Genomic DNA, 24,356 nt, shown 5'->3' on the forward strand with positions numbered 1-24,356 from the left:
TTTGATGCTTGAACTTTTATTCGAAAGGTTCATTCATTCCATTTTTTATGGAAAATAATGTAGGTCATGTAATTTTTTTTATTTAGTTTCTTCTTTCTCTTCCCAACGGACAAGGAGCATCGAACAAGATGTTCTGGGATTACTCAAGATCGAGCACCCAACGACGAACAATGGAACAGGAGTCTGTGGCGGTCCGGGCCACCACCAGCGGCCATCGCCGGCGCCGAGGAATGGGTGAGGACAGTAAGGTAAGACTCGTAGCAAGGCAAGAAAAAAAACAGTTTCCGTCGGAAGCTTCCAGGAAAACATGTGGGAAAACGCTACTTCCGTTTTTCTTCTCGACGTGTCGCAGACCTGTGACTTGCATGCAATGTTTCACGCAACTTTGCATGCAAGTTTTGCCTTCCCAAATGTGTATGCAATGTTGCATACAAAGTTTTATACAAAAGTTTTTGAAAATTTGGCTGTTTTGCGCCATTTTGCATTCTTTTCAAATAAAGAGAGAAAAAGGCTGTGGTATTTTGAATTGTTTATTGTTACCATTTTGTGGTTGGTGATATAATATTTCGCACTTTTACTGCTCTCTCTCTCTCTCTCTCTCTCTCTCGCCATCTCTCTGCGTCCCTCTCTATCACGTTTGTTCAAGTCTTTTCTATACGAATCGTTGCTAAGCTTGTCCTTCGAGACAGGACCTACTCTGTTCGTGAGCCCATTGCGCGGTGGTTGTTTAAGTGTGTTAGTTGCATTACTACTACTCAGGACTATCCAAGCAAGCAGCGCGCAGTGGTGATCGTTTTTGTTATGTTTTCTTTTTCCTCGACAAAACCAATTCCAAAACACTAGGCACACTAGCGTATCTACGCGAGAGAATAATTTAAATCCGTTCCCGGTGCACCACGACAATCCCCAAACAATGCATTTGCTTGCGAGTCCTTTTGAGCCACTTCTCTCTCTCTCATTCTTTCTTTCAGTTGCTCATTCAGGCGGGCACCTAGTCGAACGCTGGATATCAGGCTGTCTACGTTTGAATGGGGTTTAACGGTCCAAATAGAGAGGAGGAGCACTGCCAGATATCGGGGCATTCAGGTCGCGGCCTGAAAACGTCTCAACTTCCTTCCGTGTTCATCGTTTGCGTGTTTAAAACAAATGAAATAAAATCGAAATGCGGGGAAAACGAAATCTTTTGCAGGGTGTCCTTTTCCTCTTCCTCCTTTTGCTTCAACAAACCAACAACCTACAACCTCACTTCCGGTTCATATTATCCATAATGCAACGCAAATAAAGCAAATAATCACACTAAGCGTGGTGGCGCGTAAAAGCAAAACATCCGTCATATGGCTTACAACTAAAAGCTGTGTGTTTGTTTATAGTAAATACGAGTACAAAATATCACACGCCCAACACAACAACAACAACAACCCGAGACCAAACGGGGTCTTCCTTCTTCTCTCTCTCTCTCTCTGTTGTGTGTTTTTAGTAAAATAAATCCTCTATTGCGCGAGACCCACCAGCGACCGATCGCGGATCGTCGTTGGCATCACCTCCGTTGGCCACTCTCTCTCTCTCTCTCTCTCTCTCTCTCTGTTAATACTCGGTAATCAAATCAAGGAAGACGGCGGCCAGAGACGGATTAGCAGCGCCTCCTTCGCTAGGTGAGCGACGGCTTGATGCGCGTCTTCTTCCGCTTCAGCCCGGTACTGTCCGACTTGAGGGACCGTTTCTTCTTCAGTAGCTTCTTGCTCGCATCACTGCTGCCCGATTTGGTCGATTTGGCCAACTTGGATGGTTTCGGCTTGAGCGATGCACCGACGATGACAGCACCCGATTTGCTGCCGCTTCCGCCACTGTCACTGCCCGTGCCACCACCGTCGATCGGTTGAGATGCGGCTCCACCGATCAGCAGCACCTCATGGTCGGGGGGCGTGGTCGCCGTTGCGACGGACGCCACCAGCCGGGAAGTGGCCGTACCATGGGAACAGCACGGCAGTGCGGCGTCGACGAAGCCATCGTCACACAGCATATCGTCCGCGTCGAACAGTACCGTTTCCGATTTCACCTTCTTCGCCACGGCACCACCAAGTTCGGCCGCGGTAAGGGCGGCCACGCTACAGTTGGGCAATGAGCTCGATGCCACCACGCCACCACCGACACCGTGCAGAGTTCCCTTGAAGCACAACTCCAGCGCACTGCTGGGTAGACCGCCACCACCACCACCGGGGGGACCGTTTCCTCCCACCCCGGCACCGGCACCGGTGGACACTTTGATCTTCTTGCGGGGCACCACCACTTGCTGCTGTGCCGACGGAGGAACTTGCTGTTGATCCTTGTTGTTGCCTCGCAGCACCACCAGTTCCTGCAGCTTCTTGCCGTTGCCGCCATTACCACCGCTGCCGGTTGCGGCACCGACATCGCAGAGCACTTTCTGTTTCTTCTTCCCAAAGGCGCCACCCTTGCGGGAGATTTTGCCTCCCTTAACCGAGGCGCCCTTCAGGAAGGTGCGACCAACTACCGCCGCTGCCGCCACCGGTTGGGTCGATGCAGTGCCGCCACCGATCGCGGCTGTCAGGATGGCGCCGGTATCGTCGCCGCTAGCGCCAGTTACCACCTTTAGGGCCATTGTTCCGCCGGCGACGACCACCGGACTGCTGGCGATGGTGACGACACCGGTGTTTCCGCCGGAGCCGGTCACCACACCGGGCAGCGGTTGCCCACCGGTCAGCGGTCCGGCCGTCACCCACTGGATGGCGTTCTCCTTCGCCGCGATCTCGATCGAGCTGGACAGCTGATTGGCGAGCCGTTTCGAGTGCGCCTTCGGTCCCTAGAACCGCGGAACCGCGTTTTTGCGTTTGTTGGCGGGCACGGGCAAGTGACGGGCACACGGAACCAAAAAGGGAGAGAAAAATGAACATTGTATGAATGAGCGTGAAATGAGAGGAGTGTGTGTGAAACGGCCTACTATATGCCCACGGTATGCTCTGATGAAGGAACGAACGCGTCGAACGGATACATACCCCTGCGGAAAAACCACACACAATCCACAGAATTATAGACACCGAACAAGGCCGGGGGGAGTACAGAATAGAAACGAGATGGCCACCTACCGCTACGCAACCGCACAATCAAACAAACAAAAGGAGAACAACCACCCCAGGACCAAACCGAAAGGAAGATATTTTATTAACTGAACCCTGCCCTGCTTCTGCATCCTTCTTCGTTCGATGTAATGAATGGCTTTCTGGCACCTGTTTTCGATTTTTTTTCTTTTTCTTCTCTTGTATTACTCTTTCTGTCGCAGGAAAACGGAAAACAAACTAAACAAAAGTCGTTACAACACGGTTGACAATTGATTTTCGTTAGACTCATCTTTCCATCATCTCCACTTCAGCGCGCAGCACAGGCAGCAACATCGTCCGGGGCAATGGCTACTAGACACCCGCGGGGCTGGCAGTGGCTTTTTGGTAATCGTTTTAGTAAGGGGAAAGGCACTTCCACCGGGAAAACAAAAGGTGAGCACATCTCGGGAGACCGCGAGTAGTGGAGGGTTTCCATGGGATACCCTCCGTCGGGTCGGTCGGTCAGCACCAGCAGCAGCAGCAGCAGCAACGACCATTTTCCCCTAGTTAGTAATAGTAGTAGTAGTAGTGTGTGAAGCGACAGTATAGAGAAGGCAGACGATAAGCGACAGCGAGGGCCTGCTTTGCTTGCTACTTGCTACAACCAATCGTAACTTATAATGTCACCAAACTGAGAAAATAAGAGAAGAGCAGAAAGAAATGCACAAAATCAACAACCACCCCGAAAAAAGAGAACATAAAAAAATGAACAAAGAAACGATAATAATCAGTAAGAAAGTAAGAGTGGAACACAAAAGTAATCAAAGTAACCAATGGGCTCTACAAATATGAAACTCGAATGCTTTTTTTACGCTTAATGAAATGGAAAACTTGTGAACAGGAAACATATTGAAACTCTAGCAGCGCTAGATTCAAGTTCATATTTGTATGCCCAGACCAACAGAGGGAAGAAGGACAGGAGACCGCGCCTTCAAGCGACCTGGTGCTGCTGCTGCTGCTGCTGGTGATGATGATGTGGATGATGCAGTAGCTGGTTGTGGTGCTGGAGCGCGTCGGCAAACAGTAGGGCCGCCCGTGGACAACAGATTACCTTATTGGTGACGCGAGCCTTCGACGAGCCACGCTCGATCTCGATGCGCAGCGCATTCCGCAGGCCCTGCAGCGTACGGAACTCGCAGTTCGGTAACCGCGACAGCGGGTTCGAGTTGGTCAAATCCAGTATCGACGGTCCGAGGGCTTTGCCAACCTATTGTCGCCACATGTCAGTAAGTAAAGGACGAAAGAGTTGATTAGAAGAGATCAGAGTGTGTCTGTGGCCCGCGTGAAGTACTGACCTCTTCGAAGACCCCCGGCGTGTACTTCGGTGGGACGAGGGTGTGGGTCGCTTTGGCCACAATCTCCTTGCCGCGCGGGGGCAAAATGTTGACACACTTGCCGGTGTTGTAGTTACACTCGAGCGTATAGCTTTTGATCAGCCCGGTACACTTGTAGACCGCCACCCGGCCGGAGCCCTCCTTCGACAGTCCGTCACGCTTTCCCCTGTGCGCGAAAAAAGGGACACACACATCACATCCATGTGTCCAACCGGAAGGACCCTCGCAGCACTTACTTGTAGTACATGTTGCGCTCGCTAAAGTTGCACGCGTCAAAGTGAAAGTGCGCCGAGTTGAGGCTCATCAGCCGCGGCAGCAGCATACACTCGACCGCCTCGACCGTGCTGGGCAGATGGTTGCCGTACATAAACACGCCCTTCTTCGAGGCGTGCCCGTGCAGATCGAGGTACATGAACAGATTGCTGCGGTCCTCGTACACCACCCGATCGTTGCGCTCGTCCAGCTGGGCCAGAAAATCGAGACTGATGTTGAGACTCCGCTGCAACAGCGGTGGTCCACCGCCACCGCCCGGATTGAGGTACTCGTTCCGATGCGACCGATAGTGGTGACTCGGTGGTCCCACCACCACCGGGCCCTGCCCCTGCTGCTGCTGGGGCGTCTGCGGCCGATTCTTTCCCCCGGTGGCATCACCCAGAATCCGTTCCCCGACCGTGCGGCCAGCGAGCGATGAAGCGGACGAGCACGAAGCATTCGACGACGACTGGACTTTACCGGAGGAGGACTGCACTGCCTTTTTGGTGCTGGTGCTGCCTCCCAGTGCAAACTTCCCACCCTGACCAGCGGCCGGCACCATTCCGGAGGCCACTGTGCCGCCTCCCGCTGCCGCCGCCGCACCACCCGGATGATGATGGTGATGATGGTGATGGTGATGATGGTGGTGATGATGTAGCGGCTGCATGAGATACTCCCTTAACTTTAGGGCACTGCCGGGGGTCACACCGATGAACTGTGGTTTATTCAGCAAGTGACCGCCCTGCTGCTGCTTGTGATGGAATGACCCTTTCCCGGCCCCCTTGCCCGTGGCAGTGATGGATTTTTTATTGCTTCCACTGCTGACCATGCTGAGGCTGGAGGAACTGCGCGGCACGATCGCGGCCGACGATGATCGGCTCGGATCGCTCACGACGACTGGGTTCAGCTCGGGGATTAGCTTCTCGGTGAAAGCTTTCGTCGGGGCCAACGGGGGCGCCGTGGTCACGAGAGCGGCAGCCGTTGCGGCGGCCACCATAAGTGTCGGTGGCACCGCCACCGTCGTCGTCGTCGTAGCACCGGCATCTTCCGGTTCCGGTTGGCTGTCTGGCGTTTGGCTTGTAACAACGGAAGTGGCCTCCGGAGACGTACTGCCAGCCGACGAAATACTGCACATGGTGACCACCTTCGACGAGGACGCGGTGCTCGCTTCGCTAAACCCAGAATCCGACGCCGGTGGTGTGTTGTCCTGCTCGACGCAATCCGACTCTGAAAAGAAACACGCATTAGCAAGCGGTTGGTGATCTGACGTCCGGGATGCGTATGGCCATGCAATGGAAGTTAATCTGTATGTGTGTCTGTGTGTGTCTGTGTGTAAAGTGCGTGAGATGCAGCAGCGGTCAAGTTTGCGGCGGCTTGCGATGATTGATGACCGGTTGAAGCATGCAGTCTAGAAAAAAGGAACTAGCGCCACTGCTGGCGTACCATCGGTTAATGGGGACACATGGGCCGGTGGCGGTGCCGTGTCGATCGAGCCCTCCTCGACGACCGGAAGCAGAGTGACCGGTCGGGGCAGTGCCTGGGCTATCGGAGACAGCGTTCCAGTGGCCGCTTCACCTGCCGCCGCCTTCGAGCGTCGGCGGCGAAGCAGTTTACCAAACAACTTATCGGACCACGAGGACGACGACGCGGACGGTGATGGTGCCGTGCTGGTGGTGCCGTGTCGTTGTTGCTGTGGCACGACGAAAGAAGACGAAGAGGAAGAGGAAGCCGCCGCAATGCCGGCCGTAATCGAGGGGGACGCGAAAGCAATGATTGACCGCTCGCTGCCAGTGCCAGGATTCCGAGGCCCCGTGCGTCGCTTACGCGATCCGCCATCCGTCAGCGAAAGGGCGGATGGGGAGAGCCGTTTCGGTGGCGCGCCGGAAGTGGTGGCCCCTGTGTCCGAAGGACCGGAGTGCGTCGCTGCTGTTGTTGTTGTTAGTGCGGGCAGTTTAGTTTTGTGATCGTGTGTGTTAGTAGTTCGGTTGTGGCCTTGCTGGTTGTTGTTGTTGTTGTTAGTGGCAGTGGCAGTGACGTTTGACGCCGTGCTGCTAGTGCTGATGCTGGCCGCACGCCCCGCAACCATCAGTGGGATTTTGGGTCTACCTTTCTTCACTGTCGCCGCCGCGTCCGCTGCTGGTGCTGCACCAGTATTCGCAGCAGCATCCGAGGACTCAGCGAGACAAAGATCAGCTGAATCGATGACCGATTCCGCGGAAGATTCCACTTTCGGTGGTGAAGAGCTTTTCTTTTCCCTTTCCAACTCATACGGTTCCACTTCGTCCACGCCGAGGTGATAGTATCTGAAAAAGGGACATAATCAATCACAGCGATCCAGGGAAAGGGAACTGAGCCGAAGGTACCTGATGAGTTTTCGGGCCGCGTAGATGGCCGGTTGCGTTTCGTGGCACGGGCCCAAATACACGCGGTTCAGGTTGTGGCCCCGGGTGTCGGACCGGTACAGCCCGTTATACACACCGTCCGGGTTGAGGAACGGGATCACCTTGAACACGTACATCCGTCGGAGCGTCTGCGAGATGATGCTCTTGCGGTCGAGCAGCATCGAGAGGAAGCCGTTCAGCACGAAGCTGGCCGGTGTTTCGCCCGGGTGGACGCGCGATGAGATAAACACAATCTTCTTCTCCCTAAACGTATGGCAGCGCTGGGCTTGATCGTCCGGAAACAGGTTGCGAAGGCGCGGCTCGCGCACCGTTTGAATACCGTGGAACGAGCTGATCGTAAGCAGCTCGATCCGGCGCCCTTCGACCGAGTGCGTGAGCAGCTCGCGGCAGTAGTAAATCTCGTCCCGCAGGTCACCCTTCCCAGGGTCCTCGTCAGTGGGCAGTGTCGTCGCCGACGGAGCAGTGCTGCCGCTGGTACTTAGTTGCTGATGGAACGACGGTAACTTGAGCTTGCTGAGCGATGCCGATCCCGGTGTTGAGGCCACTTGTTTGACCGGGGCCGGAACCGCGCCCTCCGTTGTGCCCTGTTGCGGTAACTCTATTTTCACCTTATTCACTAGATTCGTTATTTGCTGCATCGACTCGGAGGTGTTGTCGTCGATCACCATCCCGACACCGGATGCGGCCGGTGGTGGCTTCCCTTCCGGTGACAGCGACACTGGCGGTGGCTTTGCAGCAACCACGAGGCCGGTCGTACCATCGCGAGCCGTATCATCGAACGATTCCGGGCTGGTGCGATCGATGCGTTCCGTTTTGGACAGTTTTCCCTTCCGTCGCTGTTTGACGCCCTCCGTGGTGGACATGGAAGCACCGCTCGCGGTACCGGTCACCGCGGTTTCGTACTTTTGCGACACATCGTACGCCATTTTGTTCAGCTCGAACGGGTGCCGGCCAAACTTCCGATCGAACGTGGCCAGCTGGTCCAGCAGCTCCGTGTAGGTGAACGGGAACGTGAACGCGTAGTAGATCCGTGTCTGTTCCGCACCAACCTCCGGCGCTTTGTGAAGGAACGAAATGTAGAAGACATCGTTGGTGATCTGGGAAAGACACAATCAATCAATAAGCTGGAGTCGCAACCCGAGCCACCGAGCTGGCCGGTGCTACGCCACTCACCGAGTACGATGGTTTATCCTTAATCCGTTCCCAGCGGCCATTCGGTCCCACCTTCATGACCGGGTGCATGCCCTGGCTGAACAACTTGGCCTGTTTGTTGAGGTTCATCACGTTAAACTTTACGATCTGATTCGGTCGGCCGCCGGTCACGGCAAAGTGGAACCAGGTGCGGTTCTGATTTTCGTACGGTGTCCCGGCGCAGTCGGGCCGTGTCCAGAGGTTGAATTCTACCTCCACCAGCGGATTTTCGGTTGCGTGCGGCGTCGGCGACGGTATCGGAAGTCCAAGACCACCGCCTTGAGGCACACCACTGTGGGCGGTGTGGCCGCCGCCGCCATGCTGCTGCAAACCGACCCCGAGGGTTGCTGCTACGATCGCTGACGCACTGCTGCTGCTGCCCCCGATGGAGGTCTGACCGATAATGGGAACGCCGCCGCCGACGACATTCGAGCCACCTACTGCTGCTGGTCCGCCCGCGCCAATCGGGCCACTCGATACGGTGTTGCTGCCAACGATGCCGAGACCTGGCGTCGTCGTCCAAAAAAAGGAAACGTCGAAAAGCGAAAGAATTGGGTTATTATTTTTATTTGAGGCACAGGGTTTCTAACCCACAAGGGGTACATGCAGCGCGCCACGCCATGGTGGTGCTAACCCTAATGCCCAGATTTTGACAAATCGTCGAAGGCGGCGACGACGGCGAGGCGAAGGTTTGTTGATTTTGTGCCACGATATGATCGATTTAACTTTCGTCCACCGAGAGCAGAGTAGGCTTTTATCACCAGTAGCCCTGCCCTTCTGGCTAACGCACCCGCGGAGCTTGCTGTGATCAGCATGCTGCTCTGCTGTCTGGCAAGAAATTAGGAGCAAAAGCAAAAGCATTCACACAATCGATTGATAACACATGGGCTGGAAAGTCTAGGGCCTAACACACAAATGGCGTTACCCTTACTTCATATTGCATGCACATTTTACTATGAGGAAGCTCTGTTCAAAGTTCACTCGAATGAAGAGCTTATCGCTGAGAAACTCAGGCCTACTTAGATGCAAAAAATAGCGTGGCTCTTGATGGAGCAACTTTGAAAAACCATTTTCTTTCTTAGACCCCTCACTTTTCGGTTCATGTGTTAGAAGGATCTACGCGGCGCCCAAAGTTAGCCTCCGCCCGTAAACTTGAAAGTCCGTTCTCGCTCAGAACACACCGCGGCACAAAGAACGGCGCGGATGGGCTGTGTCCCAAAAATAAATATTACATATTCTTGTACGACACAACGACGGTCGACGGTGAAAAGCACGCCAAGCTAACAACAACACTCCCCCCCGGGGGGAAAAAAAAGGTCAATAAAATCAGCGCACCGCTCGGCGAGTGAAAGGTTTATGTAATACCAAGCGCCGCCAACGAGCACTAAGGCATCCCGCGCCAAGGGGTTGCACCAGGAAGAACATAAACCCGGCGCTCGGACTGGCACCACCTCGAAATGTCGCTGTTTTGCTTTCATTCGTTTGGTCGGTCGCTCGGCAAGGTCGAGGCAGATTCTTCTATATTCGGACGACGACGGAATGTAGAATTTCTAGTTTCTCGCCCCGGCAACAGTAGAAAGTGGTGGACACGGACACGTGTGTCGCACGGACAGGCGCTACGAAAAACGGAAACATACTTTTGCATCACCACCACCCGACCTACCTTCGCAGCAGCGCACCAGCTCGACTTTGCCCAGGTTGCCGGAATCGAACTTGGAGTAGAACGTGTATCCGGCGGACTCATAGTTGTCGACCATCATCTTAGTTAGCGCCGAGGAAGCGTCCCCGTGTGTGTGTCGGCTCTTCGCTCCACCCTAGTGCACTGAGTTCATCTTTTTCCACAATACGCCGCTGCCCGTATGATTGCTTTGGAAAACTGAACTCTTCTGTGTGGGCACGCGAAGAGGAAAAACTGGAAAATTACACCGAATTTAGTTACGGAACGTTGCGGATTAGCGAAGAGCAGAGGCGCGCACTCTGTGGCTGGCTGAACTGAACGAATTCCCCGAACGAAGCCTACTGAGCCCCGTTGTTGACGATCAGATGTTCTAAGAGCACACCGCCCCGATAGCTACTACGCTCCTTCTCTGTTTGCTCACTCCGTCAGAGCGAGAACGAAACAGGAGGCAGTGAAGCGTTCACCCAACACCACCCCCGAGAAACTGAAAGCAAACACCAACACACAGATACGTTGGTCCCTCGGTCGTACTAACACACAAAGGCACAGAGAAAGAGATAAAACGTCAAGGAAGAGAAAACAATTTTCCCTCCCCGCACCCTCCCGCTCGGACGAAGGATGGCGCCGATGGCTCTCGGGTGGGGTGGGCTTTCGGGGGGTCGGGTGGCTAATTCTCTTCGCTTTAATCATACGGTGCTGCATGGGAACGTAAACAAAACATTGCCCACACCACAATCAACTTTCGCCGAACGCGAGCTGGTGACAATCTCTGCTGTCTTTCTGCCAACTACTCGTGCGCTTCATCCCAGTAGCCTGTGTGCTGAAATGTGAAGCAAAAAAGGGGAACGCACTTTTCGCCTAAAACTCCTTCGGCCGACTCCACACAATCGCTGGCCACTGGAGTAGATCAAATCTGAGATACATTCGCAGCGAGAACCTGGGAAAGAGTTACTGTTTTTCGTGGCACCGTTTCTGGCCCTGCATTAATCTGCGATGGATGTGCGTAGTGGCCAGAGTTAACTCTTGCGACGCAGCACTCCACCACGATGGCTACGTTTTCTACGGAATCGATTTCTTCACGAAAAGAGCACTAGCCTATAGAAACTCCCGATTCTTTGCACCGTCACCGATTGGAACCGTCTGCACGACCGCAAACACACATTCACACGAACGGGGGATGTGGGAGTAACTTTTATTTCGCTTTTTCACTCCTCTGTCGGAAAATATTTCCAGACGAAGAGGCGATTGCGGACACTCTGTCGAAAAGAAGTTCATACTCTACTCTTTGTGTTTCTGTGTGCGACGACGGTGACCTATTATTGCACTGTGAGAGGCTGGGCCATTTGGCCCTCTCCAGCGTTATTATACTGCAATTTGCTTGGCACAGCACAAATATTTCGGCAGATGAGGCTAAACTTGCTTCAATTTGGTAGCACAATTAAAACTTGCGTACGCACCAACTCGCAATCACAATCGACGACTTTTTTCACACTCTGTACTTGTCATTTGCACGTTTGCACAAGGTTACTAGATGCTCAGCGCGAACTGACAGCACTCAACTGACAGCACTCACTGGATCGGCCGCTAGTAACGTTTTGACGTTTTCATTCCGTTTCGGTTTCTGTTGTTTCTCGTGTTTCTCGTGTTTCTCGTGGTTAATGGTTTTGTTTTGTTGTTGAATCATCATGGAAATCGCAATGGATACATCGGAATTAGTTAATACCCGCGAATCTGTGCGATACAGAAGACAAAAAGTACTGCAGAAGGTATACAAATACTCTGCATTTTATGATGGCACGCTAATGTTGAATTTTGTAATTTTAGATTCATCCTCTTAAGCTACTAAATTCCCGGCAAATAAAAGCAAAGCGGGCGTGCGGGCAGCAGCCTGGATCAGCAGCAACAACAACAACAGCAGCAGCAACAGAAACAACATCCACAACAGCAACAACAACAACAGCAGCAGCAACAGAAACAACATCCACAACAGCAACAACAACAACAGCAGCAGCAACAAGAACAACATCCACAACAGCAACAACAACAACAGCAGCAGCAACAGGAACAACATCCACAGCAACACGGGTTTACTATACCAGAGATGACTTATCGGATATCGAGGAGACGGAAGCGGAAGACTATCAGGAACCAGCACCATCTCCAACAATAGTCGTAGCAACAACCGCCGCAACAAATGCAAGAACATCAGCAGCAACACATGCGAGAGTACCTCCTACACGAAAAAGAAAACTGCAACGCGCCACACCATCCACGCCAAGCGCCTCACAGCACAAGCCATCCACGTCGACCCTCGACGATGTTCTGCCGATTGAGGACCGTCGCAAATTGTTGATGTTGAACTTAAGAGCGCAGAATGTCCCACAGGACGATTTTAAAGTAGAAATGGCAGATTATCTGCAAACGAAACTTGAAGCTGAACCAAAAAGAAGCCATAAAAAAGGAGAAAGGCTATTTAAACATTCAATAGATTACTTTTTAACCAAAGAATTCTTTCGAACTTGTGGGTGGGAGAATAAAACTAAAAACAAAAAAATAATTTTACAAAACTATCCCCTTATTCTAAAAGCCATATTTTACTCCCTACAGTGTGAAGATCCGTATTATGAATACGAAGAATTTGAAGCAAAACTAATACGGGCATTGCAACATCCAAAATAGTTATTCAAAAAACCGAAACTAATTATACAATAAAGAATAAGTAGAATATAATAATAAGATAAATAAGAAACCGTTGTACCGTTGCACCTAAAACCCGGAGCATTCCCAGATTCGGCAGTTGGAAATATCAGGTAATAATGTGCGGGTTGTTTTCTTCGGGTCGTGTTCGGAAGTGTTTCTGCTGGGCCACACGGTGCATAACTCGTAACTTTGTGTCAAATCCGTTATGCTTCGTGTGGCAGGTCTGAAATATAACAACGTGGTGACCACCGTCAAAAGCTTTGTGGCTCACCGGACCCTCTAAAACATAACATAACACGTAACACCGAGCCTTTATTTACAAACAGAGGTTAATGTAAGTTCTTACTAGTAATTTTTTTAAATATAAAAACTATTAATTATTCAGAAATCAACCTTCCTCGGGCCAGATTTCTCCCTTCGATTTCTATTTTCTCGGGCCAGAAACATCAATGTAAACACGTTCGACATTTCGGCACCGATTAAGTGTAAAATTTTTCTACGTAATATTACAGTTTCGCTCCGTGTGGCTCGGCAGAAAGAGACGAATGACAGCTCAAAGTCTCTATAATCACAAAAAACAAACAAAAAAGTGTCAAGTCAAGCTTATACTTTCTCGATGAAAAAACAGTTTAAAAATTTTACTTTTTTTTAGTTGGCACACGAAAATCTCCTCCGCAAAAAGCCGTTTCTCCAGCCTTACTGTGAAATTCTGCACCAGCCATAGTAAGTAGTTCCGCTGCTTCTTTGATTCCTCCCCAAACCAACGGTGGTTCCAACGGGGAACGGAGATTGTGCACGATTACATAATTTAATACACGTTTCCCGGGTTTCGTCCAGATGAGCTTTTTGGCAAAAGCAACGGCGGCCGTGGTGGCGGGCAGCCTTAAGAACGTTCCCCGCACGGAGCTGATGCTGCGCCATTCGTCGCACTTCGTGTACCAAGCGGACGCAAAGGCTCCGATCGAGGGTCCGACGCAGAAGATGAACATGTTCCAAGCGATTAACCAAGCAATGGATATCGCACTGGAGCAGAACGAGTCGGCGCTGGTGTTCGGTGAAGATGTCGCCTTTGGCGGCGTGTTCCGGTGCTCGATGGGACTGCAGAAGAAGTACGGCAAGGAGCGCGTCTTCAATACGCCCCTGTGCGAGCAGGGCATTGCCGGGTTCGCGATCGGGGTGGCCAACACCGGGGCCAAGGCGATCGCTGAGATGCAGTTTGCTGACTACATCTTTCCGGCGTTCGATCAGATCGTTAACGAGGCGGCCAAGTATCGGTACCGGAGCGGCAATCTGTACGACTGCGGTTCGCTCACGTTCCGTGCTCCGTGCGGGGCGGTTGGCCACGGTGCCTGCTACCATTCGCAGAGCCCCGAAGCGTACTTTGCCCACACGCCCGGCCTGAAGGTGGTGGTACCGCGCGGACCGAACAAGGCCAAAGGGTTGCTGCTGGCCTGCGTGAACGACAACGATCCGTGCATTGTGTTTGAACCGAAAACTCTGTACCGGGCTGCCGTGGAGGAGGTGCCAGTGGCAGCGTTCGAGTGTCCGATCGGAAAGGCCGACGTTTTGCGCACCGGAACGGACATCACACTGATTGGCTGGGGAACGCAAATTCACGTCCTACAGGAGGTGGCCAATATGGCCCAAAAGCAGATGAACGTGAGCTGCGAGGTGATCGATTTAGTGTCCATCCTTCCGTGGGACAAGGAAACCGTCTGCAATGTAAGAAAGGTAGTGCACACAACATTGGGGCAACATTGACCGGTGCTTTTGTTTTTCGCAGTCGGTTAAGAAGACGGGCCGTGCTCTGATTGCTCACGAGGCACCACTGACGGGAGGGTTTGGAGCGGAACTGGCGGCGACCATACAGCAGGAGTGCTTCCTTCACCTCGAATCGCCCGTCTTGCGTGTGACCGGATGGGACACACCGTTCCCGCACGTCTTCGAGCCGTTCTACATTCCCGACAAGCACCGATGCCTGGCGGGTATCCGCAAGGTGATCGACTACTAATTCGCCAGCTCGATCGCAGTGAAGGCGCACACAACGAAACGATCATTCCTTCACTTTAATCTCGATGACGTCGAAGCAGCACGCCTGTGCCGCTGATTCAGAATCACCATGGTAACGGATGCATTTATTCGACTTGCGATAAGGCCCGAGAGTTGCTCCGAGAGTTGCTCCAAGAGTCCACTCCATTTCGTAAGCTGTGTTATACAAACCACTACCTACCGAACGTGCCTTATTAAAGTCCTTCATGTTATTGATATGTTACAAAACGTGTCGTTCCGGGTTCCGTGGCAGACATATCACAACAGCTTTCTTTCTTGACACACGTGGTGTATGATCATTTCGATTCGCTTTTTTATAATATATATTTTCTCATTTTCGAAAAATCATAGACAAAAAAGAGAACGGTAGAAAAAAGTGTTCCGTCAATAATTGGTGTGTGTGTGTGTGTGTTACAACAATAAATAGGCACTTGTTAATAAGTTACAAATCTATCCCGACTCGCCCATGTGAGTAGGGTAAGCGTTCCGCGGCTTGCTGTACCGGCGCCTTTTGCAATACATATCTTGTGGCCCGAGAGCCAAGTAGTGACGCTCCCTTAGCTTGCCTTGTTTTCACATTCCACTACGCAGTGCTGCTGAGGTTTTCCCATTAGTCGGCGTACCTTTGCTTTGAATCATCTACTATTGCATCGGTTGAGTGGGGCTTAAATTCATCTACAAAAATGCGTTGATTGTAATTAGCGAACAATCTATTTGTAAAATATCTATCATATTCGGGTGTGTGTGATTGGTCGCTCCATTTTCAGGCTGCGCTATCGACGTCAGGTTAGTTTGTATTTTCCATGGGTTTCTTTGATGGAATAAATTTCGATGAACAAGAAAACACACACGCTACACGAAAACGCTTCCAATCTAGTAACGCTTAATAGGTATTAATCGAATTCAGTGTTTCACATTACTTCACTAAGTTGTAAGCTTGTAAGTAAGAACGAGAAAACCAACGCCGACGACGTCCGGTTAAAGATTGTTGCTATCACTACCAAATCGATCTTAGACCTACCGAGGCTGATTGTTACTTAGGAGGGGTTGTGTTTTAGTGTTTGCTTTAGCACAACAAGTTTGTTTGAAACATATTGCACAGTTTACGATAAACATCCAAAAACTCACCACTGAAACGCAACCGTTAAAAGAATAAAAAGGAGCCATAACAAGAGGAAGATTGTTGACCCTTATGGTTCACCTTTTTCAAACGCACATTTAACCAAACTTACGGTTCAATTCCACTCCCGTCGATCGCATTATTGTTATCCTATAGTGAAACTGGTTACTATCGGTAATTAGTACTTTAGCACAACACTCAATAAAATGGGGGGCTCACGCGACTCACAGCCGCGGCCGGACTTTCTGAGTGTTAATTTTTGTACGGCCCCCTCTGCTTCCGGCGGATGACAGTTTAAAAAGCCTGACATCTATCTAGTAACGACTTCCTTCGCTTCGCAAACTCAACGCAACCTTAGACCTTTTTTCGATTTGCTTACTATTCTCGCCCTCCCGTTTCGTTTATAAATAAGCTGCAGTTCACAATTCCGCCCTTACCTCTTCGCTGCCAACATTCGACATGCGCCGTTTACCATATGAGTGTGTTAAAGCTTATGTTTCGATGTTCCAACGAATCCAGCTGTTCGCCACCCGGTCAAACTCTTCCCTACGCGTCAAATCTTGTTAAAATCGTTCAGAAAACACACACTCGGGTTACCGAAAAACAGCAGGTTCTGTTAGGATTAGTAAAGATTGCGCAGTTCCTCCGTAACTGTCGCTTATTATTATTCGTTTTGTTAAAAATATTTGGCAACATGTTTTCCCTATATACTTTTCCTCACTGCTTGGGCCTTTGGGCCAACAATCCCGTGGCAACATTTGTTCTGCACTTCCGCCGCTTTCGCCAACCTCTGTAGAGGCCCCCACAACCAACAACAATCTCCTTTCGACAAAAAACAACTTTTACAAAGCACTTCGTTGCGTTAAGGTATACCGGTTTTTACCATCGAACCACATCTTACCTCCGCCCGGTTCCTGCTCCGTGTTGTTGCCACGCGTTCGCTTGTTCCAAGACCAACGAAACACTTCGTGTTACATACAGAGGGACAAAAAGGGGGACCAACAAATTCGACACAACAGTCTCCGTACATTTCGAATGCTTTTAGACACAATACGGCGGTGACACAACGAGGTGACCGAATATCGGGTGTTTCGGGAAAACAAGGGACTAGAGAATGGGGCCCTAGTACTGGTACCAGGGCTGACGACGTACCCAGCGTAGCCGTTGGTTCGTCTGATCCGACCGGATCTTGATGCTGGCTCCTTCGGCGGCACGAACCGTTTCCTTTACCTGTGTGGGGTCAGAAAAAAAGGATGAAAAGGCCACCTTCGCCTTCCACAGCGGGCTCTACTTACACTCTGCATCAGATTTTGCGCATTGCCAACGAGCATTTCCGTGGCCTCGCGGTCCTCTTCCGAACCCTGCGCCCCGAGCATGGTGGCTTTCACCGTGGACAGGATCTTGAGCTGCGTGCCGATGGTCGGGATGCGTTCGCACACCTGCAGCAGGTTCGTGCGGATGCGCTTGTCCGTGCACTGGCGGGCCAGCTGCTTCGCCAGCCGCGTCACGTCCTCGGACGCTTCGGCAATCTTCTTGGCCGTCGCAATCAGCTCCCGCTTGCTGCCCTTCGAATCGGCCCGGACCAGCTCCGAGAGGCGAGCCATCAGCACGGCCATCCGTTTCGCGGCGGCAATGATTTCGTTGTCCTTCGACGACCATTGGCGCACCTCCTGGTGTAGTCCGTGGGCGGCCATCAGGATCGGTTGGTTGGCGTGCGGCATGTGCCCCTGGAACACGTCATCCTCGTCGTCGGTCTCGGCCGGTGGCGGTGGAGGACGCATCGGTGGTACGTTTTCGCGCGGCAACGGAGGTCGCGGCGGTGGAACGGCCTCGCTCGTCTGTTGTCCGAGCCGTAGCTGGGCCAGGTCCGGCATTTCCGGCACCTCCGGTGCGTGCGTAATGGCCGAGCGAACGTTGCGTACGCTCTGCAGCAGCGCCTTGTTCGCTTCGCGCCAGTTCGAGGCGGCCACCGGGTCGGCAATGTTGGTGGAAACATTCTTTGCCTCCTGCACCATCGGCGAAATGGACGCCTGCAGCTGACCGGAAGCGCCGTTCACCCGCCCAATGTACTCCGGATCTTCCGAATTGTCCGCTTCCTGCTTGGCCACCAGCAGCACCCGGTTGGCGAGGCGTGCCTCGCTCGACGTATTGTCGACCATCTTCTGCGGTTGCCGCGAGCGGATGGCATCGTCGCACAGGAACGAGTGCTTCTGCATCTGCTTCTCCGACGCTTCGATAAAGTCGGCCGGATCGGTCGCCTGATCGCACAGTGTCCGCATGCGCAGGATCGTGTCGGCGTACTGTTGCTTCAGGTTGTTCAGGTGCTCCTCGGCCGCCTTGCTCGTCGGATAGTTCATCCGGATGCGGCCGGCCGACACCAGCTGCGGCGTGAGACTGTCGACCTGGTTGGCCGACGCCAGCAGCACCTCCGCCAGCTTTTTGTTGCCCCCGGAGCCACCGGCCGCCACCATGCGGCTCGTCTTGGACGCCCGGTCGCTGAAGCTCTGCAGCCGGTTCGACTTCTGGTTGAAGTTCTGATCCCTGCCCGGTGTTCCCTCCGGCATCGCGACCGCTTCCATGAACTGCTTCAGGGGCGTCGAGATGTCGATGAAGTCCTCCACCACCCGGCTCACCACCGCGTCCTGGATCTGCTTCTTCAGACCGTGCAGCTTCTCGTTCAGACGGCGCGCAATTTCCTGCGCCTGCGGTGTGTGACCCATTCCGTTGGCGCACAGCTGCGAAAAGTCGTGCGCCAAATGTTCCACCTCTTCGCACAGCTGCATCATCTCCGACTTTTGGTGACCACCGAGCCCGTCGGCCACGCGACGTCCCTCGTCCACAATCAGCGCGATGGCTCGCACGCCCAACCCCCGGTCGTCCTTGGCCGGGTTCTGCAGCCAGCGGCAGGCCTGCTCCAGTCGCCCCTGGACGGTGTGAGCCGTTTGCTGCAGGCCCGCCTTATCCACGCCCATGATCGCGTTCAGCACCGACTGCTCCAGGCTGCCCAGCTTGTCGCGGATGTCGCGCGCAATGTTGTCCGCCTGCGGGGTCGTTCCCTTGCCGTCCTGCCGCAGATCGCACAGCGTGTTAGCCATGGCCGTAATGTCGCCCGCCAGCTTGCGCAGAATGTGCGAATCCTGCGGCAGACAGCGGTCGGCCACCTTCAGCCCATTCTCGACGATCTGGCGCAGTGCCTTCTCGCCGACGCCACCGCGCAGCGCGTACGGATTGCGCAGCCAATCGTTGGCGGCCTCCATCTTGTTGTTGATCACATTGTGGATCTTCTTCAGCACGGTCAGATTGTCCAGCTCGCTCTGATCCTCGTCGTACGTCGTCAGTTGCAGCACGCGAATGATCTCCTGGATCTCCTCGCTCATGCGCGACGCCAGGTAGTTCCGGTTCTCGGCCGCCTCCTCCGACCCCTTGCCGCCCTGCTCCGCGATCAGAATGTACACCTTCATGCTGCAGATCAGGATCGGGGCGAGGATCTTCACCTGCTCGAGGCAGCGCACCAGAATTTCGCTGTGCACCTGGTGCGTCAGCTCCTTCTCGCGGGCGCTCACCTCGCGCGTCACCCTGCTCAGGCACGGGCTGAGATCCTTCAGGAACTGCACCAGATCCTCCATCGTGTCGATCACCTCCGAGACGGCCAGGTAGTCCAGCACGCGCTTACACTCGCGCACCATTTTGCGCACCTCCGACTCGTCGAAGCACAGCAACAGCGACGAGGTGCCCTGCAGGATACCCCGCGAACCCTCGATCAGCTTTTTGCGAGCCGGACCCGAGAACGGGTCGGAGCGGAGCATCAGCGAGGCCTCCTCGAGCAGCTGCGAGGCCGTTTCGACGCGCGTCAACGACGACGGCATGTCCTGCCGCAGGATGTCGTCGTCCGAGTTCTGTATCGTTTCGCGGCCCACGCGCACCAGATTCGTGACCGCCAGCGACACGGCCTGCACCGGCCGACTGAGGTCCGGCATTGCGTTGCCATCTTCCGCTTCCTCGTGGAGTATGACCAACCGTGAGACCTGCGTGAGACAACGAAACACAAAACACATCAGTTCCCATCACTCCTGGTGCCTGGCCGCCTTATGTTTATTATTAAAGCTACGATGTACTTTTCTCAGCACCTCGGCACCGAAAGTCGCAGAGGGTCACGTTTCCCGAAACACACGCCAACAAATGATAGTGTTTTTGGTTGTGAAGCAGCCAAACAGAAAAGAGCAGCCCGGGCCGGGTCCGGGCTTTCGGCGACATGTCGTCTTTAATTTAAAAATGCACTACAGCACCCGGCTGGACGTCGGCCAAAACGGTGCCGCGGCGATCCTAGTCGGTCGTCGGGTGAACGCGTAAATCTATCATCTCATCCGCGATCAATATTTGGCCTCAATTCCGGTGCACAAGGCGCCTCCGATGGGCCGTAAAGTGGCGCGTCCGACAAGAAGGTTGCAAGAAGCACCACCAGCAGCTGATTGTGTTTAATTTAATTCCCATTAATCACTCGCCACCGACAATCGGCTGTCTGCGGGTCACAACGTTCGTTGCAATGCGCAGCAGTTTGCAGCAGGAATCGACCAGCGGCCACCGGGCGGGCTGTAAATCGTTTGCATAACACAGAAAAAGGAGACGCATAAAATGCAGCAAATCCAAACGCGGACCGTCTTACGACACCGCGGACCAAACTCATGTGTGTTTCGAAATAAATCACTCACAAACAAGCGGTGCACGCGCGCTGACGGACGGAAGTGAATGTCATTCCATCCCACCAGACGGCATGTGTAGACCAGGCCAGGCCAGGCCAAGTAAAAGATGATCGTAACCCCAGACTGACGCCACACGTCACGTTCGAAATAGATCATCGTTTCGAGGGTGATGTAGCACCGGTCCAGCAGCAGATCCTGTGGCCCGTCCGCCGATTCGGGACAGTCCACCCGTGATGATTCATCATTTATTTTCAGCCAACCGGGATGTTGGGGCCAACAGCCTGCCTCCCGATGAAATAGGATAGGGCGGTCGGTCGGTTAGCTAACGCGACCAGAGTTACCAGAGACGGGACAGCACGAACGCGAGCCGTCACTTGCGCATCAGTTACGCCACGCACGCTTTCCGTATCGGACCGTCATCTCGTCGGGACGGTCGGGGATCATTCGTCTCCATCATCGATCGTGCGCTCCTGCTGATCCCGCGCCCTGATCCTCACAGGCTGGTGGTTTGCGACGATGTTTTTGCTAAATTTAAGCCCCCCTCCGGCTACGACGGGGTGCATAATGTGGGGCGCACGCGCGCGCTGTGTTTCGTTGCCGCCCTGCCACTTGATGCTCCGGTTTGCGGTCGATTTTGTTGGTAAATAAAAATAAAATCCACTTCACACGCGCGCCCGCCGCACTCAGGGGCAACTCAGAGACGGGACAGGGATGGGATGTTAACCGACGGAGCTCTTACCTGCTGGGCCACCGGCTCCAAGATGCTCTCGATCGTCTTTGTGTGAAACACAGGCATGGTGATGCTGCTCCTGGTGGACGGTGCCGACGCGTGTGATGATGCAACTGCACGTCCGAGGTCTACGCCTGATACTTTGTGTGTGTGCTCCGAGGTTCGACCTCGACCGAACGGGGCCGCTCAGCTCAGTACGCCAGTGTGCCAGAGCAACCGGGCGAACGGAACCATTCAACCGCGCCGAAAGAAGATTCGTGTCTCTCTGCCTCCGGGTGCGGGTTGCGATTTCTGGAACAGAATCAACAATGGAACGAAGAAGCGCGTGAGCAACACAGCATCGAGCCGATAATCGTATAAACACCAAGAGTGCCGCTCCAAGCAAGGGGCACGTTCCGCACGTTTACAGTCTCACTCAAAACTGTCCCGCCGCTGTCTGCCCTGACAGGAAGAGCACGTTCGGAGTCATATTCCGAAGGCCGGCTCGATCGATCGATTTAAACCCCTTGACTCGGCGCTTCGGAGTAAGGGTAGTAAGAATTCGTGGTGCCCACACGCATTGTGCCACGCCTCCACCATACGACGGCGCGAGAGATACGCACTCCGCCGCGGTCTGAATCTTGGGGGACTCCGGACCAAATTGATTTGATTGATCTGCTCCGATTGGCAGCAACCGTTTTTGCTTGACTATTTGTGGTCGGTGCGCTATGCTCCGGGTGTCCGGGTAACGCCTACACGCATGGGGCTCGGCAGTTCGCGCGGACCGAGTGCTGACCGAAAAAGGTCAGACTCACGGCCGCATGGTCCATGCGGGACGAGCGAAACGGTTCAAAATTGATGACATGCTCAAAACATGTGTTTCTACTAGGGTTACTTGGATCGTTTTACGAGTGCGTTTCGAAGGTTGAGCTTAAAAAGGTGATTTTTTGCGGTAATCGAAGCTGCTCGGCATCGGATTTCAAAATAAAGGCGGACCAATTATAACGGGAACTGGTCCGTCGATGACAAATGACTCACAATTGAGACTCGACCCCTCGACTCTGCGGGATGGTTTTGGTGCAAGGCCTCAAAAGTCACAGTGAAAGTTTCGTGCCTTCTTAACCCCAGGTTGGTGGTGGTGTGAATAATAAAGCCGCCCCCCACGTAAAGTAAACAAACCGTCGCACAAATTAACCCAGCGGACACACACACACAAGCGGACGGCAGCTCATTTTTCACGCACGTTCTCATCAATTCCGTTTCGCGTCAGCATAAAAAGCGCGACCACCATCCCCCCATCATCGTAGTAGTCCACCCGTCACACTCCAAGGCAACGCGCCACAGCGCCAAGCAGGCGACGCCATTTATTTTATCACAAGCTGGCCGGGGCCAGCCGCGGCCGTCGCCGCCAGCGCCGCCACCACAACCGAAAACAAAACAAAAAAAGCTGAATGAAAACAAAACCACCACGACAAGGCGAAAGCCGCTTGGCCGTGGGCTGTGCGCGACCCTTGGCGTGCACTTGACATTGAGGTGGTCGCCTTGGTGGTGGGCGCGACAGAAGGGTGTACTGGTACCGGAGGTCCGGGTCCCGGGGTTGCCTTCGCGGCGCTGTTACGTCCACCGCGGTTTAAATGGCGAACGGCGAAACGTATGGCTCATGTAACCTGTGTGTAGAGTCAGTCAGTGCTTCTCGCACGGCGGGGGCTTCCCTGCATTTATGCTGGCCACCACTTATGTGGTGACGCCCAGTGGCCGCCTGTCGCTCGTCACCGCTGTACGATGGATGGCCGTAAATGTCGCTTTACGCCGCGCTGCGCGAGAGGCTACGTCACCAAAAGGTGATGAAAATGAGCCAATAATCGATTGAAAGCCGACCGGCTGGACCCCGGCTGGACGAATTCAGCGTCTGATGTCAGCGTCCGGATGGCGACGATCGATGACGCGCACCGTGATCAACCGTCGAACCCAACGTGACTGTGTGTATGCGTTTTTATTCAACGGCCATATGTTGATGATTCAAAGATTATCCTTCACAGCGGCAATCATACGGCGCGCGATCCGGTTCAGCTCTATGCACCTGAAAACCATTGGCACCCCGTCGAGCGGAGCGGGTTGGCGCGAACCCTCAAGGACCAGAGAACCGACAGGACCTTGGAGAGCTCACAAGGAGAGAGAGAGATCACCGAGTTTTTGGTGCTTCCGATTTTTCGTGTAGGAAGCACCGCCGCCGTGTACAGGTGACCGAGAACGAGAGTGGGAGCCGCTCCGTCGCAGTGGACGCTGGTTCTTGGTTTTAGGTTATTAATAGTAGGGAGGCATCAACAACAAGTAGAAGCGCAACCTTTTCGCGAGACCCCCAACAACACACCATCATCTTCGGGCACGATCGCGCTTCGGACGGACACGATTTTTCCAACGCAAAATTGTTTTATTTTCCCCCTTTTTCTTGATGGCCGGTGGGCCGGGATGTTGGCAGCGTCTGAGAACGCGTTATGTGGTCCGCATAAATAGTGGCACGATATTGTTTATGTGCGTACTCCCGGGGTGCTGCTCCCGGCTGGGCCACCGTTACCGACCGCCCTATAGCTTCAAGGCGCGTTGTGTTTTGAAGGTTGGGTATTTTTAAAAAAGCGGTCCGTTTATTTTTTCTCCACGACGGTGCGCGCCCTCCATTCACAGGACCCTCACACAACCGCGCATACCAAAAACCCCGAAAAGTTGGACCTTTTCCACTCAGTGTCCACAGTTCTTCAATGGTACCATAGTCCGGCACACATAACAAGAGTGTCCCCCGTCGTTTGTGGTGGGTGGTTAAATGCTTTTCTTTATGTTTTTGTGCGGGACGTTTGGCGCCGAAACCTACGCATTGTTCCAATCGTGTTCGAATCCGGCCGACCGACCGAATGTCCATGAGATACACAGAGATATAAAAAGAACCTGTGTCAGAGGCAGGCTCCTCGATTCCAGCCAAAGGAAGATTACGTGTCGTTTATTGTGGCAAGCAGGCAAACATGTGGGGACCACAGTTTCTGTATTACTTAAAACATTTCTTGACTGTTTGGGTAACTTTTTTACTAACAAACTGGGGCCCGATCGCCAGTATTG

General features: G+C 53.3%; 3 protein-coding genes across 4 annotated transcripts; 1 reads left to right on the forward strand and 2 right to left on the reverse strand.

Moving 5' to 3' along the window:
* Positions 1 to 541: 541 nt before the first annotated feature.
* On the reverse strand, positions 542 to 10,319 carry LOC128269371 (uncharacterized). Its single transcript, XM_053006816.1, has 8 exons — positions 9,956 to 10,319; positions 8,275 to 8,798; positions 7,063 to 8,198; positions 6,806 to 7,002; positions 4,684 to 5,926; positions 4,409 to 4,613; positions 4,165 to 4,320; positions 542 to 2,818 (listed from the first exon to the last, which is right to left on the reverse strand). The coding sequence occupies exons 1-8, from the start codon at positions 10,050 to 10,052 to the stop codon at positions 1,649 to 1,651; spliced, it is 4,728 nt and encodes a 1,575-aa protein (XP_052862776.1). The 5' UTR covers positions 10,053 to 10,319; the 3' UTR covers positions 542 to 1,648.
* Positions 10,320 to 12,949: 2,630 nt separating this feature from the next.
* LOC128269514 (2-oxoisovalerate dehydrogenase subunit beta, mitochondrial) lies at positions 12,950 to 15,689 on the forward strand. Its single transcript, XM_053006997.1, has 4 exons — positions 12,950 to 13,004; positions 13,183 to 13,393; positions 13,508 to 14,392; positions 14,454 to 15,689. The coding sequence occupies exons 3-4, from the start codon at positions 13,508 to 13,510 to the stop codon at positions 14,679 to 14,681; spliced, it is 1,113 nt and encodes a 370-aa protein (XP_052862957.1). The 5' UTR covers positions 12,950 to 13,004; positions 13,183 to 13,393; the 3' UTR covers positions 14,682 to 15,689.
* LOC128269513 (vinculin) lies at positions 15,031 to 21,400 on the reverse strand. Of its 2 annotated transcripts, XM_053006994.1 has the most exons (4): positions 21,279 to 21,400; positions 17,135 to 19,864; positions 16,992 to 17,069; positions 15,031 to 15,394 (listed from the first exon to the last, which is right to left on the reverse strand). In XM_053006994.1, exons 1-4 carry the CDS (start codon positions 21,333 to 21,335, stop codon positions 15,362 to 15,364), a joined length of 2,898 nt encoding a protein of 965 aa, XP_052862954.1. In that variant the 5' UTR covers positions 21,336 to 21,400; the 3' UTR covers positions 15,031 to 15,361. The 2 variants fall into 2 exon arrangements, with proteins under 2 accessions (XP_052862954.1, XP_052862956.1); XM_053006996.1 differs by having other exon boundaries at positions 15,031 to 17,069.
* Between the last annotated feature and the right edge of the window lie 2,956 nt (positions 21,401 to 24,356).

The sequence above is a fragment of the Anopheles cruzii genome, chromosome 2 (assembly GCF_943734635.1).
Source record: "Anopheles cruzii chromosome 2, idAnoCruzAS_RS32_06, whole genome shotgun sequence".
Classification (NCBI taxonomy): Eukaryota; Metazoa; Arthropoda; class Insecta; order Diptera; family Culicidae; genus Anopheles; species Anopheles cruzii.